Genomic DNA, 14,388 nt, shown 5'->3' on the forward strand with positions numbered 1-14,388 from the left:
CGGTGGGACCATGAGAACTCTACTAGATGAAATACGAACAACAAACACTATTTGCACATTGGTCGAGACCATAATTGTGGACACATACTTTCGGGCGTTTCCGTCGGGCCTCTAAGTTTCCGTAGTTCGCGGCGGAAGCCATCTTCCGGGGGGGATTCGCAGGTAGAATATCTGGTATGGCAATCGCGTCAATATAGCGAACTATGGGTCCAGGGTTGCAAATCAAAGAGCGTACATCTTTAGAGCGAAGTCAGTCTAGAGCACAGTCAAGATGTACATAGTCTTACCGGCGGAACTAGCGAGCATTGACCGTACGTAGGGGCGGAGGGTTTCCAGCTAACAACCACCGTCTCTTAACGTTCAACTATAGAGGCTACGGCTGTTGTAGGGTTGTCCAGCGTTGTCAGACTCAGGTTCTCAGTGAAGACTGCGCTCTATGTCCCTTTTTCCATTAAGAGGCTGTTGACGACCTATACTTGTGGGACCCCCCGGTAATAGTAAATTCTCTGACCCTGAACACAGCACTTCCCGTTTCTAGCTCCCCCTTTGACGTATATAAGGAACATCTATTCCTTTTTATGAATGGAAGAGATGCGTCCTTTTACATCTTGGTCCCCCGGCTCACGTTTTACTAACTGGCTTTGCACGCGGGATCGCTCGCATACAAGCCCGGATCAGCATTGGGGCTGGCTTAGCCCCGTCATGTCGGTTTAGTTCTTCGATGAATGTCATGTTGGATCCAGTGACTCCGGTTATCTCCCGGCAGCGTCCGTGATCGAAGCTGTGGCTGCTTCTGGTAGCGCTTATGACGATATGCGAGCGTCGTCCCTTGTGCGCCAAGTGCAGTATGCACGTAACGAGTTAGGTGCCAGAGATTTGGACTGACCGTGATGCCGAAAAATATACAGCCAGCAGGCCCCGAGTTGGTAGGTTCCCGCACTAGGCGCCGAAACTTTCGACAGATTAGAACCATTTAAGTGATAAGGAACAATGTACCGCGAACAATGAGGTCTAGTGGTAGCAAGTAGGGCCCCGCCTGTGCTAAGAAAATATCTACCGAGAGAACGGCCTCTAATGGGTTGCGGAAATGGGGATCTAGCGAGCGAAGCTCGGGTCATACGCATATCAATGCGACGTCAGCAACGCTTCGTTCAGCACATAGAAATATTATGTGGCTATCTAGCCGGCCTGAAACCCGTGGTAGGCCGATATATAGAGACCCTTGCGATAAGACATATCGTCTTAGGTTTGCTAAGCCTTGCATGCGGTCAGGTAGTTAATCTTCTCGTCGCGCATAGGTTGACCGAATTAGAACACATCTAGCATTATACGTGCGCCCAAGTGGATTTTAGGGTCAAGCGTTCGCTCGCTGCGAGACAATCCCCGTATATGTATAGCCTGGCACAGATGGCTACCGGGTCAGAATCAGCAAAGAGCAGGGCGGATCATAGCCACTGCAGCAACTCTTTCGTGTCATGCTAAGTGAAATGCTGATTTCATAACTCTGTAAAACCGAACCGGTCTGTAAAGGGCCACCGGAATGGTTAGGTCGAAAGTAATCCTTGGAGGACGCTTCTCCCCCTATGTTCTACGCTACCGCATTAGGCTAGCACACATACCATACATCAATGCCACTACCCTTGGAGTTTGCGCTTAAGGCGAATGCGGAATATACCCGCGTTCTAGTGTGTGCCGTTCAGTAGTCGGCCATAGTAAGCCAGCACGTATTGAACGCTGGAATGAGGCCCAGCTGACAGGGTCCCCATCGGCACCCCTCATTGTCCCGCCATGTGTCCTGCACAGGAGCTTTGGCAAAGTATGAGATCCGGGCTGCTTTAGGGAACTAACATTGTCCATTCGGAGACTAAGTGCAGCAGTGGCGACACTACTAGCTGTAGTCTCTCCAAGAGTACTGATCCGGGGAGATCATCTCCTTGCAACGCGCGGAATATCAGACCAAGAAAGTTTGGCACATCCGAACTATGTACAGTCCTAGGGTTACACCTTTCCTTAGTCAAGGGAAAGAGTATACACTCTCAATGCTGGGAGATGCGGTATCCAGACGTGTTCCAACCAACCCCCCTTCCTCGTGGCCTCAGTGCTTGAATTGATTCCGGCCAGCTAACTCGAAGTTAGACAAGTGGAGGGTACAGTTATACCAGAGGCGATCACAAATCAACCCACTGCGGCCAGGTCTAGCTTGATATCGGTGACCGCGCGCGTTGCACCTTGAAATTCGCAAGAGGCAACATAAAGTCCGATGTGAGAGGCCCTATCTCTTGGCAGCCTAATCACGAAAAATGCGAGATAGCAAGGACATTCTGAGCAATAGGTAGGCGCCTAAGGAGCCATTTATCCGGATTCGCGTAGACCAACTACGAGATTCGGGTTGCCTCTCTTGCGAAGGCAGGAGGTTGAACCAGCCTTCTGTTGGCGGTATAGAGCACACGGCATTTGGGGTCAACGTGACGACCGGTTGCTAGGTGTAGCTGCTACTGTCCTATCTTTGGAACGACTAAGTAAGGGGCATCAGCCGCCCACAGGGGTCCCGCTGGTCCCTGTTGAGCAGCGAGCAATTTTCCTATACATGGGGTGTTCTGGATCAAGGGACATGCAATTTACCTTGTTGGGTCCATACCATGCAGACATGGAAAGCGTAGGACCACGGGTGTTTCCCCGCGTAGTCTGTAGCAATAGAGCATATATCGGTCCACGTCCACGCGAAGATACCCGTACCGCCGCACACTGGATTTACTGGACGAAGACGCTCGACTACCGCGGGAGTAAGGTCAAGAACCCGCTGACCAGTCAGGCATTGTCGCACAAAGTATTATTGAGGAATGGTAAGTTGAGAGCGCAGTACTACCTATTCGATAACGATCAACGGATCTTGCGAGCTTTGGACAAATTATAGACCGCCTGAAGATGCTCTATTTATGGCCCGATTGATGGGCGGTCAACACAACCAAGTGGAGACGGTCGCGCAAGATTATGCTGTGCGAGATCAGATCGCAGCCCAGGGGGCCTACTGGCATTCGATGTTTTCCAGGTAAAGGTCGCTAGCAATCTGATATAGGTTACTGCTGTAGAATTCAGCTTGTCTTATCTGCATTAAAGCCCGTAGTACTAAAACTTGCTGATCAGCATCCATAACCCGTACAGCACTTAATGGCTGGTAGTAGCAAGGACCCCACGCATAATAAGCGTCTCTGCCTGGACTTCTGACGAGAGACGGGATAACGTCTCTGGCATTCCTTTGGCGGATGAGTCAATTATGAGGACGTCATTCCGGGGGCGTTGGCGCACATCGCCTACCTGGCGGTGGAGATGCGAAATACGCGTTTGGGAGTTACTCCGGATCCATAGGTTATGCAAATACCCCGCTGAGGGAGACGAGGAGAGGGAGCGACCTAGCAATATACTGACCCTAATTATGCAAACGACCAACCCCCACCTCCTATAATGCTGTCGCTAGAAGTTCCTTACTTAAGGCCGGCCGTGAACGGACACAGATAAAAGAATGCTAGTGCCTGAAGACACATCTAAAAGAACAGACAGTTAGCCGGGTTTTGGCGACTGTAGGTACCCACCCTTTTTGTCCTTAATGGCGGGAATTGTAAGTGTACGTGTTTTTATTTCCATTGGCACTACTAAGAGTCAAGCTTACCACTCCTACCGTGTCCAACTGTTTAGCGAGGTGGTAGACGTCGGGTCCGGTTCTTAGATTTCATCTCAGACGCTGGACTAGAGACTTTCAGCACCATTAGTGTGCCTGGCGAAAGCTTTAAGAGGCAGCTACCATGGTGGTAGTGCCAGCCCAAGGGCTCATCGGGAAGTTAATTTGCCGGGCTCAAAATGCCTAATGACCCACGAATGTATGCATTGTGCCGGGGGGATCGACGCAAGGCACTGTGTGTCGTTGAAAGATAAGGATCGAACGGTTACATTTTCCTGTACTAGTTGGACGATCCTACGATGGCTGCACATGCGAGCATCCTTGTCAAACTGACTGGTGCCTGCACCTACCTGGTAGGTGGTTTACCTTGTATCAATTCCTCACAGGCGGGCGATATTGTATACGAGCGATGTCCGCCACACCCATACTAAGATGTTGTCTTCGTGGTAGGAAAACATAACGCGGACACTTTGTGATATTATTATACCCATCTGGGGGATGCTCTAATGGATGCGTGACGTGTAAAGTCTTATAAAACGAGGATCAGACAGTTTACTACGCAGGTACTATAACTAGGGCGCAGATCGGACCCTACCAAAGTCTGATTGGCAGTTTCATGACGATTGAAACATCTTACTCTTATGGTGGCTCCCCCTCCTATTGACAAGCAGTGAGTCTAATCAATTTGGTCGGGTAGCCGAAGTCGGCTTCGTGGCGGTAATATGGGTACTAGGGCGCGTCACATCGAACCGTCGCTCGGGGTAACTAGCGGTGAAACGGCTCCCTTGACGACTTCGCTATGCAAAACATATTCAGGGACGCCTCACAATGGTTACCATCTAACTGTTATAGCGCTATGAGGCCCTAAATCAGTATTGCCAGAAAAGGATTTAGAGAGACAAGCAATAGCTTTTATGGCTAACTTTGATGGAAGGATAACTTAATATTCCGGAACGCCTAAGAGGGCGGACAATGTGTGAGGGGTTTATTTATTTGAAGTAAGCCTTGGGCTTAGAGGGCACGGGCATCCAAGGTGCTATTCGAAGTTTCAAAACCCGCTGATCATAAAGTCGCAAAGGTTTGCTCTGTAGATTCTGGACGAGTGCGGAGCTTCGATTAAGCACAGAGTTAGAACCAACGTGAAGGGACGAAGGCAACGAGTGGTCGACAGGGAAATGACTGTTCCGGGAGGGACTGCAGACGGCTAAAGTATAAGGGCAAAGTTCCACGCTCTCGGCACTACGAGAGTGGGAAGTAAGAGAAATGCTACTATTCTTTCGTTTGTGCAGGTGCGGACATCAGACATCTGAGGAATTTTTAGAAGCAGATCGACGCCATTCGCCACCATGCTGTAACTAATGCGGATTCTCCGTGACCGCCGCTGCCAGTGCAGAGTGGTCTGACTGCCCCGTACCGGAGGGTTATATGGTAGAGGGCTCATTGCCAACCAACCCCCGATCCTTGTGGAATGATCCTACATCCTAGGCCGCCGCCTATGTGGGTTTCGGACACTTGCCTGATGTGCATTAAGGACAACCGTCAGCATGTTTGTCTATAATGCAGAAAAAAGCGGGTAAGAGGATTGGCCTGTTTTGGGCCTGATACCCTAGACTTCATCTAAGAGCCCCCTTGTAATAGGCGCCACAGTGCGGGGACAATTGACGCACGATAAGTCTGTCCTACTGGGATTGTAGTACGAATCACGAAGGGCCCCATGTAACAATTAAAGGATGGGTGACGCTCTTTGTGACCCTTCCCGTCGCAATGGCCTCAGTGTTTAACGTTACACTGGTCGCCTGTTCCTTTCTGAACTCATTGTTGCGAGAAGGGATGTAGGTGAACCCAAAATACGGTATAATGCTGCTGCGACATGACATGCTGATCTTAGACCGCTCTGGGATTGATTAGTACTCCATGACAACTCTTATGAGAACACGAACCAAAGGCTTATCAGTACGAAATTCAGGGCTCGGAGCTTAGATGCTTAGGTAGACTTAAAAGACACTATGATAGCCACCACTGGAGATTTCCCGCCGAAGACTTCCCTGGGCAGCTATTAGAAAGAACTTTTGAACTGGAATTGGTAGGTTTGGGGAGCCTGGTCTTAGCGAATCAGACGATACTATCGGAGGAGCTTAAACTCATTGTTCACTTTCAAGTTCCTAAAGTTAACATTCTAAAGGGACGTGAATGGGACGAATTCTAGCCATGATACAAAGGCAAAATCAGAGCCATACTGCGGTTTAGTGCAGTGTTAACCGCGTGGGTTAGTGGTCGGGAATGTGCGGGTGCGGATACTGCCACTGTGTACCATCACAGCGTCACGTGGAACATACCTCGCATTGATGACTCTACGTGTATCAATGCACATGTTGTACTCGTGCGCCACAGACACGTTTGGGTCGCAAATGCCGCTCACTTCTAGGTGCTTATTTCCAAGTATGAGCTTGAAAGGGTTTTAGGATAGGGAGGTGAAAGTTCCAGTTAATTCGCCTAAGTATGTGGAGCTTCAATCGTAGACCTTTTTCAGTGAATTGTGGATGCCATTCCGTTATGTGTGCTCCTCATGGGCCCGTGTGATGCTGTATGGGGCCGAGGTGAACAGCTGGGTGTGAGTTTGATTCGCCGCGGGGAGTCCGGCGCTCTATCGTATTTAGGGAGTTCCAATGACAGTAAAGAGTCGCTCAGGTGTCACGTGACCTCATCCGTTACGTTTGGTCTTAAACGCTAATAAAGCTAGGGACAATCACGGCCGACGCGGAATCCCTGTAGGGGGTCCGCGTCGTGGAGTCTTGGAGGGTACTACACATAGCGCAGCGCGTCGTAGTATGAACGACACAGCAGCAATGAACACTTTCATAATATGCACTAGACGACGGGCTTGACGGTACACAGGGCTTAACGACGCCCTCCAACCACGGGGGCCATGGGAAGGGGCTGCTCCAATCGGATAGGCCGTTAATTAGGTCCGAGCTTATATATGCGATAACTAAGCTTGAATATGAACAGACACGTGGTCAAAGATAATCATAGTCCTTACAAGCGTTCGGAAAGAGAAGCCCTCACCGCTGAATGCACCCACAAGAATTGCCACTGCGAGCGTGTCGAGGACGGCATCACCCCAACGGGCCCAGGGTTAAGAATACATAAAAGACGCAACCTTTCTAAATAAACGTGACTTCGTCTCCCGGTAAGTGTTCGTTAGGCAGAAAAAAGCTTGTCAACTTGCTCGTTCCATCGCCGTGTATATACGTTATCTCGGATTGGGAATACTTGACGTGGGTCAATTAAACGTGGATCTAACTAAGGACGCTCTAGGTGTGCGCCAGTTAGATTCCGGAAGTAGCAGAGCCCTGTCGTGAGGCTTCGAATGTCTTATCCCGCTAGCTAAAACCACAAGTTCTACTGTTCCGCCTTATATAACTCAGCCTCGGGCTACGGCAGAGTGGCCTTCTAAAATGCCCACAAACGGACCTAGTATAGGGCAACCTAAGTCGGTTTGTTGCGTATCCGATGCCTCGGCCTCCAACGGCACCGGCTAAAATTACAATATGGGGACTGGCCCCGAAGTGCCCGTCTCTTTCTGAAAACGCTGAACCGAGTACGTCTATAAGGCTGTCTGAACCGACGTTCTGCGACGAACACGAGGGCGCCTACTTCAGTCGACGTCTCGGTGAAGTAAATGATAGTCGCACACGGGCCAGTGTGCCTACCCGGATGACTTTACCTTCTGTCATGACTCTCGGAACACTCTATGCCGCTAATTTCACCTATATGTACGTTTTCTCCGGATTATGCGGGAATAAGGTGTTAGTAGTATGCGACAAACTCAAGGATAATCCCAGTAAGGACAAATGCTGGGGGCTATTGGGCCTCCAACAGAAGTTCCTACCTAACACGGGTGATATTTATGCCGGAAGAAGCGGTAGCGGACAGGGTGGTGGAAGAGTGTCTGGAAATCCCGGACCGTTACCGACCTTCATCCTATGACCGGATGGGAAGCTGGCTTATTGTCTTTGAAATTATTAGTTGATTCTGTGGCGGACTCGGATCATAGCTTAGATGACATTTGCCATTGAAATATGCGTTGGTAATTCCAACCTGCGGTTCGTGTGCCCAGTAAAACAACGCGGCTCTCGGCTACCGGCCGAGTAGCATTTTACGTTCCCGCACCGCCCTCCTAAATACATTGTAACGGGCTGGAATATCCCCTCGTCAGTCGAGAGCAGGCAGGCGAGGGCCATGATCACTTATCGAAAGACCTTCGTAGTTTGTTCGATACAGGGTGGAATTCGTGTTAACGCCTCATGCAAGCCAATTTCCATGGGGACCTTGTGAGCACCATTCGATCTCTGTACATCTCAGTCCGTAAGGCTACAATCGGATCGCTGCATCGGTGGTTGACAATTTGACCGGCACAAGCCGATTGGACGTGGAGAAATCCAAAAGTCCGACTCCCGTGTGTGCCGGCCCTCATCCTCTCTAGATCTTGAGCCTGTAATCAAGGATATGGTAATAACCCATACAGGGTTCACCTTGAAAGCCTCAGCCAACGTGCGAATGGTCAGGACCCCGCATGAGCTGTTTGCCGTAACCTGCTTTCATCCACAGGCCAATATATCCGTATTGCACCTCAAGTGGCTGCTCAAACGTAGGAAAGAATTGGTGTCAGCCCCAAGCCGGAGTTCCCATGGTGGCCGGCCGGCTAGGGATTTATCAGTTAAAAAGATAAGATACCGCGAACAAGGTTGATCAAGGCTCCTCGTAATTTCGCTAATGGGTTAAACTGTATTAGGTGTAGTAGGGAATATGGCACTATCAGAAGCTAGATGGCTGTTGTCACGGGCCATAGGCGGTCGCGTCGAGCCCCCTCTTAGCAAACAGTCGCAGCTAAATCCGCTCTTCGATTGATTAGTTTAAGGATTTTTATCATTCCACTATGGTAACGGCAGTATAGAAGAATGATTCACTGTCACGTTACATGCAGCTTGGCAGTATCTCCTGCCACGCACGGAAAGAACCCGTGCGAAGAAAATTATTCAGTAGTCGTCTATGCAATCCGCCCTCGTATTCGTTCAGCTGCGTCCCGAGCTTTCACGAAACCAACGATGCCGGGAGTCACTATCATACCAGTAGTATATTATAATAAAGACGACCGGAGCGATATAGACCCCCAGCGGGGGTAGAGGAAAACCCTTGGTCATCCTTCTAGTGGCGAGTCCAGCTCGAGTCGGGGATCACGCATCAAATAGGCGGCAAATAGGGTTAAGCCAGAATAGCAACAACGGTCGCTCCCACCGGGCCACTGCGCTGTACAAGTTTATACGATACATCAGCGAACTGGCGCTCCGGTGACCCTCCATGTGCGCCGGTCAAAAGCGCAAATATTAATTTCAGATTTCACCAAAGTGTTGTGACTCAGAGAAGGTACGTCAAGCATGCGTCATCAACTTGAATGTCCGGCCGACTTCGTGATGGAAATCGCCTCGATCGATCCTGCTTACGCTACTCGCAGCTCAGGTCTGTTGGCCAAATGTTAATAGTAGAATACCTTTGCCTCCTGAGGTCGCCGGGTCAGCGGTTGCCGAAGACACTTCTAGCCTGCTTCTATATCGAAGCACGGCAGAAACCTACATATCCCGTGTAAGGATCCCTCGCGAACTCCTGAAAGTCATCAACTGCATTTGTAACAAGGGATAGTCCGTCAATCGCCCCGTGAGCTTACCCTACTTGGAGAACGAAGTTACTGGAGCAGCGTGGTATCCGTGGAGCGCCTACTGTCAGTGGTAAGCTCCGCTTCCCATATAGGTGGATTCTTCTAATGAAGTTAGTGATCATTCAAGATACTAAGAAACAATGGTACAGTGTTTTGAGGAGCAATGCCAACTTCGATTCCGCTGAATAAAGTTAATGTACATTTCCCATGCGTTGTGCAGTCTACTTTCTTCCAAAGCAAGACGCGAACTTTTGAACGCCGACCTGTCCCACGCTCACCTTGGCGTCAGTACCGGTTATTGCCCCCTACAAGGAAGTAACATAGGTCGCAACGTCCAATCCCCGAAGAAAACCACCGTCTTCTAGGCCTATCTGCTAACCCACTAATTTTCGATGGCTCAGCTTTCTATCGTAAGATAAGATATTTAAGTGCTAACACAACCGAGGACGAGTAGTCCTGACGGCAGTCTCCCTATAGCCAACAGAACCGTGTTCCGTTTGCGGGCGAAGCAGGGGTAGAACGGAGACAACTTGGTTTTCCGCTGCGATGTCAACAAAATGTTGTGTGGACCTGAAGTCTATCTGAAAGTCCCGCCGCACTAAGCTGCGCTGGCAATCTGTATTTTAGAGTTGATTAGAAAAGGAACACCAGAAAGCCCCGAGAGTGACCGACTAACTTTGTTATCTCACACTAGACATGTCACACCAGTCACATGAGGTGGGACTATCCATTTAATCGACCCACCAATTGTGCATCCGCTCCTCAGTCCGGCGTGAAACGATTTCGATCCTCTACATCCGAAAACATTACATCTCGTGATCTATTGAGTTGCTACGTAGAGATCATTAGTGAGACCCTGCAGAGATAACATACGCGGGAGGTTCGGTCCGATATACTCTAATGGCCGTGTGTGCACAAAGAATCATTGGTCCCCTTGCTTGGTGTTTCGGGGCGAGTCCCGCGCACGTTTTTGGTTAGGGAAGACCGCTGCGAGCACTGTTGGATAACTACGGACGGTTTAGTAGGCGAGGCCATGGGTACTGCCTTGTGCGCGATCTAGGACGACGCCCTCACCCTTTCAACGATTATACGGACTGCAGGTCTGTCTATCTGACCCCCGGCCAGTGTAAGAAACAGCAAAATAGACGAGGTCCGAACCAGTGTGTCTTCTCCAACCATTCCCACATGTTTCGGAGTGAATGACCCCTCACTTATAAGACAGGGGTAGGACACAGATATTAAGGGCGTTATCTAGTAGCCTTTACGGCGTTTCTCGAAACCGAGAGAGGCAGGAATTCCTGTGCACCTGTCGGGGGCGAGCAGGGGCCTTACGCTCCCGTACCCCCCGCCGAGGGTAGCCAATAATCCATTCTAGCGACAATTGACTTAGGAGTACTAGTGCCGAGGTCACAGTAGCTCAGCAGGGCAACGGCTTATACCTGTGTCCCGGCCCCCCTGAGACGTGTCGCCCGTTTGAGGGACAGGCAGGTGGGAGGTTTAGTAGGCAGACAGCTCGCTGCACGTCTGAGTCGTGCTCTGAGTACTATGTGGGAGACTACGGGATCCCTCTCCTTTGCTCGAGAATACGTATGATACCAATGACCTTAGGCTTACTCACATAGACCCCGATCCAAGAACGAGAGTACTGCGTATAGGTCAAGTAGCCTTTTATCTAATCCGGCTTAGCCTTAATGCTCGCAAGTGACTCATCATACCCTCAAACAGACCTTATTGCAACTGAAATACGTGGCGAGTGATTTAGGCGGGTTCCCCTTGCGCAATAACCCAGCATCTATATTCCCTACTCCCCGGAATATTATAGATCGTTATCTACGTATCAAGGTCCATGGGCGTTTTTTCTATCAAATACCTGTACGACTAGCCGAACACTGCCATGGACCAAGGCAAGTGGAATCACTTGGCTGACTGCTCCATGAACCAACAAAGACCCACACACCTCGTTAGCCTGTTGATGTATTGCATTGAAAAGAATGCGAACCCCCCTGGGGTCTGTGATGAGTCGATTTGTAAGAAGGACCGCCTCCTATAGGATTGATAAGTAGTGGGGTGGTCCATCCGAGGGTGCTCACCCCGATAGTTGTAGCAATAAGGCTAAACACGAAGTTCGGCAGCATGTAAGTCTGAGGTTGCAGAGGGCGCTCGTGTCCATGTTGTGCTAGAAACGTTTTCTTACACCAAAATCCTGCGTTTCGCCCTAGGTTGCACGAGGCTTGCGTAGAAACTATACGTGGCATACCAGTCCCGTCACCCCCGACCAGGGATATAACTGCCTGGGTCGCGTGGGAAAGGACGACATGGCAGTCTCAGCCCTGTTTCTGGTAGTGGTGGGGAACGCCGTTATACTGCGATGCCAGTTAGACCCCCCAGAGTGGCGTGACTAACCCTACGACTAATTCCGGTGCCGTATATACGGACGGCGCCGCTGATGCTTTTATCTGGCGCCTGGAAAGATAGTCGCGGCGAGACCTGGCAAAGTATCTCAGCGACCTTCGCCATAACTTTCAACGCTGACGAGAGCAGATATGAAAAGCAGTAGACCACACTGTGCTCATAACACACGAGCTACCATGAGGCAGTATAAGATACTCATAATAATGGGAATGTATTGAGTACACCGATTAAGATGGGCTATCACAGCACAGTTAGACCCCCAATATGAGATAGTTGTCTGCACAAAGCCTTCATCGCACCGCGGGGCTCGGTTATTTAGTATGAATCACATTTCCTACAGTAACCCTCTAATCGGACTCTTGGCTTTTGCACTCCGGATGGCAGGTTTAACAGGTCCGCCTTCAATCTCGTTGCACTATATAGGAGGGTTCGCATACGCGCTACTTTGAAATGTAGGGCTCTAGCGATTGTAGTGGGGGAAAATTAGTCAATTCAGGTCTTCCACAGGCGAGCCGAATAGTTCGTTTGGTCAACGCTGAAAAGAACTTAGGAGTATCTGATAGACTACGTTCACCCTTAGTTCAAATTCTCTCGCTGCGCGCGCCTGGGGTGGATAAAAGATAAACACGCTTACTTTGGAGCCAATTCTTCGGCTGTCATCGGTATTATTTGATAGGCAAAACATAGTGAACGTTCGATCGATAGGTGTGTAACCATGGCATTAGAGTATAATGTTGTCTTCGGTGCCAGCCCGTCCCGAAGTTTTAGACAATTTTCGTCTGAGGGCGAACAGGAGGACATGAAACACGAGGGAGTGTGGGGGAAGCTTCAATCGTTTAGGGCAATCGTAAAGATATGGCCAAGCTGGTAATTGCGTCTGGTAGTTACTGTAGAACTAGGTCCACAGATCGGTTTGAAGTAAGAATGCCCTAAGCAGAAGCCAGGTAGGACCCCACTAATATGTCGACACACCGAGAGAGGTGAGGCTCGCTATGTTTCTGACACATTGTTACGGCTGGGTGGCAGACTTTTACTCTGCAAGGCGATTGAGAGTGGGGTAGTGGGCACCCAAGGGTAACCAAATCTAATCGGCACATAAGCAAGGGATTTCAGGTCGCCATGAAGGGTAATCCAACGAAGCAGTATGACGCTGCGAGTCGCCATCGCGTAATGTCGGACGGTACCGGCGTGCATCTGAGGGAGAGCGCAATTGCTCAGGAGTACAATCGGTTGTTTGTCGGGATACCGTTAGCAAGTTCGGACCCATGGACGACGGGGATAAGCCGGGTTCTGTAGCGTACAAGCGGGGGTAGGTCGATTAGCGCGGGTTAGATGTCTATGACGGTTATAATTAGACTAGTTCATAATCAATAGACTTTAATATTCAAGCAAAAATTCGAATGAGTGCCGACTTAAAACTCACGCGTGGGCTTCGGACCGACGTACGACATGGACTGTTTGGTAACGAGACCGGTTGAGAAAGCGAGACCTTGTTTTACCACTGGCAGCATCATAGCTTAAAGTTTCAATCCCTGGCCCAGACGAGCGAGATTGTATGCACAGAACTCAATGGTATGCAGAGAATGGGGAAACGACTGACTACTGCCGATGTTAATGGCGAATGACTGTGGGTTCCTCTTGAACCCGGCTGGAGTGCGAAATTTCACCGGCCGGTTCGGTATAGTGGAAGGCTCGCGTTGACGTTGCAACACCGCCTTACACACAACAGAACGACGCCCCGCATGATACCATCAGGTACGCGCGTGTGGAAGTAGAGCCTGACGGACAACGCTGACCTAAGATTAGCTATTGACGCAATTAACGACCTTCAGAGGACTTATACAGTAAAAGCTCCGGCCTCTACCATACCGCAGCTTATGGAGTGCTACCCTCCAGTGGGTGTATTATCAACTAAATGGCCCTTGGTTCGCTGACACACGTAATACATTCATATGACGTACAGAACACGTTGCTCAAGACTTAGTTAAACGGCTAGAAGTGAATGACGGCTCATACTTTGCCGACGCACTGTTTGCATACACATTGGCGGCTTTTTCTTAGTCATCGAGCAAATGCGTGTTGGTGTCTTCAATGGGTCCTTCCGCATTTAGTGTTCACAAGTTCTTGGGGGGCCTGGGTTGTGACACCTGACAAAACATCGGAGCGTACTTTCGGATAGTTCAACCGATGATGGAGGCCCCGACACACCGGAGTCCCCGCGCCAGATTCGTTCACCCGCGGTGTCTACTTACTCGCCGCAGTGTTGCCTGGTTGGATAACATACTGTAAGAACACCCGAGCCCTAATTCGTTTGGCCGACCAACTTTTTGCAAACTGTATGCGAACTTGACGAATCTTACGGTTCCGACCTTCTCCAACATGAAGTCCGCCGCTACTAGAGCGGGAAGCTGTGCTTCCGGTGCGGATCAAACTAGCAGATCGGGCAGATTTTACAATTCGGACGGTATTATGTCTTTACTTAGAAGATCTGCCGGCTCTCAGAGTTCAAGTAATTCCTAGCTACACGTCCAGGGTCGAAGATTCGTCACCACGAGGCTCACTTGTTGCGTCCTGGGTCGTGGAA

At 50.0% G+C, this 14,388-nt stretch overlaps 1 protein-coding gene across 1 annotated transcript in view; it reads left to right on the top strand.

The window, feature by feature from the left end:
* Positions 1–885, top strand: part of LOC121852187 (kinesin heavy chain-like) — a 29,626-nt gene extending 28,741 nt beyond the window's left edge. Inside the window, 1 exon segment of the mRNA XM_042346280.1 lies at positions 715–885. Within this exon segment, the coding sequence (XP_042202214.1) occupies positions 715–885 (171 nt within the window).
* Positions 886–14,388: the final 13,503 nt, after the last annotated feature.

The sequence above is a fragment of the Callorhinchus milii genome, unplaced genomic scaffold (genome assembly GCF_018977255.1).
Source record: "Callorhinchus milii isolate IMCB2004 unplaced genomic scaffold, IMCB_Cmil_1.0 Scaffold554, whole genome shotgun sequence".
Taxonomy (NCBI): domain Eukaryota; kingdom Metazoa; phylum Chordata; class Chondrichthyes; order Chimaeriformes; family Callorhinchidae; genus Callorhinchus; species Callorhinchus milii.